Genomic DNA, 3,046 nt, shown 5'->3' on the forward strand with positions numbered 1-3,046 from the left:
GTTATATAGAATTAAATTAAAATGATAAAGTAAACTATGGTTTATCAGTTTATCAGTTTAGCTTTTTTATTTATAGTTTTATTTTATCTTTTAATTAGGTTTAATTACTACTAAGAAATGTATATGTAAATCCTACTAATTAATTCCTTTGTTGTTTCACTTTTAGATAATTAATTTTGTTAACCTTTTAGTTTAAATATATTCTTACGATAACAATAAATGATGATGAAAACGAGTCATCAAAACGCAAGAAGAAACATGGGACGTTAGATTGGTTTGTTAATGCTCAAAAGAAAACAAAGACTCAAGATGATTCTTCGTCGACGCCCGATAATATCACACATGGTAGCACCAAATTTCCATCTAGGGAAAGAGAATGTCAATTTGATGTAAATACACTTCCACATGATCCAGGATTGAGAAATAATATCCTTGATTATCATCCCAATGACCAAGATGCAGTGAGGAAAGAATATATACAAAGAGGTCCTTGCCAACCACGTGGTCATCAATTTCTTCAAACAGATTTTGGAGGCTATATGCGTCGCTTTATTCCCACTTGGTTTGATAAACATCAATGGCTTGAATATAGTATTGAAAAAGAGGCGGATCTTTGTTTTCTATGCTACTTATTTAGGGACAATGATGAATTTAATGGAAAAGGTGGAGATGCTTTTGTTACGGATGGCTTTAAAAGTTGGAATATGCCAAATAGGTTCGATAGACATGTGGGAGTTGTTAATAGTATCCATAATCGAGCTTGAGAAAAATTTGAGATGCTTACCAAACCCAAAATTTCGATACAAAGTGCTTTTGAGCAACAATCTACAAAAGCCCAAAAAGAATATCACACTCGTTTGCTTGCTTCACTACACTATATAAGGTATCGTTTACATCAAGGATTGCCAACCCGGGGTCATGATGAAAGTCAAGAATCAAGTAATAAAGGAAACTTTCTCGAACTTCTTGAATGGTTAGCAAAACATAATGAGGAAGTTGATAAAGTTGTATTGAAAAATGCTCCAAAGAACTTACAAGTAACCTCCCCTTCCATTCAAAAAGATATCATACATACTTGTGCAAAAGAAACAACTAAACACATTATTAGAGAACTTGGTGAAGATTACTTTGCAATATTGGTGGATGAATCGGCTGATGTAACTCATAATGAGCAAATGTCTTTGTGCTTGCGGTATGTAGATAAGAAAGGAGACATAGTTGAAAGGTTTCTCGGTGTTGTACATGTCGTTGATACCACAGCTTTATCTCTTAAAAAGGCAATTTATTCTTTGCTTGCGGAGTATTCATTAAGTCCATCTAAAATTCGAGGTCAAGGATATGACGGAGCTAGCAATATGAAGGGTGAAAGTAATGGCCTTAAAACCCTAATCTTAAAAGAAACCACATCCGCATACTATGTCCATTGTTTTGCTCATCAACTTCAACTAACATTAGTTGCAGTTTCCAAAAAGAGCATAGATTGTGGTTGGCTCTTTGAGATACTTACAAACTTACTGAATGTCATTGGAGTTTCTTGTAAGAGAAAAGAAATGTTGCGAGAAGCTCAAGCTCAAAAGGTTTCACAAGCATTTGATGATGGTAAACTTGAAAGTGGCAAAGGATTGAATCAAGAGTTAAGTTTGGGAAGGCCGGGTGATACTCGTTGGGGATCCCACTATAAACTGATTGTGAATGTTATTTCCTTATATCCTGTGATATGCAGGGTTCTTGATAAGATTGGAGATGTATCTTCAAGTTCGGATGACCGGCTAAAAGCGGATGTTGTTGGTTATTCACTTGAGTCTTTTGATTTTATATTCATGATACATTTGATGAAGATTATTTTTGGTGTGGCAAATGATTTGAACAAAACTTTACAAAGAAAAGATCAAGACATAGTTAATGCTATGGCGTTGGTGACATTGACCAAACAACGACTACAACAAGTAAGAGATAATGGGTGGGAACCTCTCTTAAGTTCAGTCATCGAAGCTCCTAATATGGAAGATGTATATGTCCCGACTGGTAGAAAAAAACATGGCAAACTACACACCACAAATCTTCATCATTTTCGAATTGAAGTCTTTGTTGAGATCATTGATTTGCAACTTCAAGAGTTGAAAAACCGATTTGACGAGGTTAGTATGGAATTACTTGTTAATATGGCTAGTTTAAGCCCTGTTGATGATTTTAAATCTTTTGATAAAGAAAAAGTTATTGCACTTGCAAAACTTTATCCTAGTGAGTTTTCAAGTGTTGAATTAGTTCGTCTAGGTGATCAGCTTGATAACTACATCTACGATATGAAAAAAGACGACATATTTCAAGGATTGAAGGATCTTAAAGAACTCTCTAAGGAGATGGTGAGATCTAATAAAGATAAAGTTTTTGATCATGTCTATTTACTTATTAAGTTGGTGTTGATCCTCCCGGTGGCGACAACTAGTGTAGAAAGAGCATTTTCGGCAATGACTTTTGTGAAGAATAAGTTACGCAACAGTATGGGTGATCAATTATTAAATCATTGTTTAGTAACTTATATAGAGAAAGATGTGTTTTCAAAAGTTAGTGATGAAGTTATTGTTACTCACTACCAAAATATAAGCAATCGACGACAACATTTGTAAAATTTTGTTTTCATATTAAATGTTTTTTTTTAAATTATTAATCAAAGTTTATTATGTGCATACCCTATTTTTTTTATTCTAGATCCGCCACTGGCTTTCAGTAGTACGGGCCCAATACTACCTTCCACGCCTATCCATACTTTCCTCAAGAATCCTCCCGATCCTCCAAGTCACCTTCTCAAACTAATACCCAAGCACTCGCTAACCAGCTCAACAAAACCCACTGAAGCATTCCTTAGGCTTTCCTAGGTTCCCGACCTTACTCTGCTATCAGCTGCTGAAAAACTCCTCATAATGTCAGTTAGCTACTTCGTGAACACAAACACATGCAACAAATCTCTAGTATAATCCTTCGAGTAAAAGGCTCATCCCTACAACGGTCAGACTCAGACGAGAGCTGCGCAATAGGGTCAAACCCA

General features: G+C 35.2%; 1 protein-coding gene across 1 annotated transcript; it reads left to right on the plus strand.

The window, feature by feature from the left end:
- The first annotated feature begins 776 nt into the window (after window positions 1-776).
- LOC145104699 (uncharacterized) lies at window positions 777-2,627 on the plus strand. The gene has a single exon (XM_079041894.1). It carries the CDS (start codon window positions 777-779, stop codon window positions 2,625-2,627), a length of 1,851 nt encoding a protein of 616 aa, XP_078898020.1.
- The last annotated feature ends 419 nt before the right edge of the window (window positions 2,628-3,046 follow it).

The sequence above is a fragment of the Lactuca virosa genome, chromosome 4 (assembly GCF_052849685.1).
Source record: "Lactuca virosa cultivar CGN04683 chromosome 4, Lactuca_virosa_CGN04683_v6, whole genome shotgun sequence".
NCBI classification, from domain to species: Eukaryota; Viridiplantae; Streptophyta; class Magnoliopsida; order Asterales; family Asteraceae; genus Lactuca; species Lactuca virosa.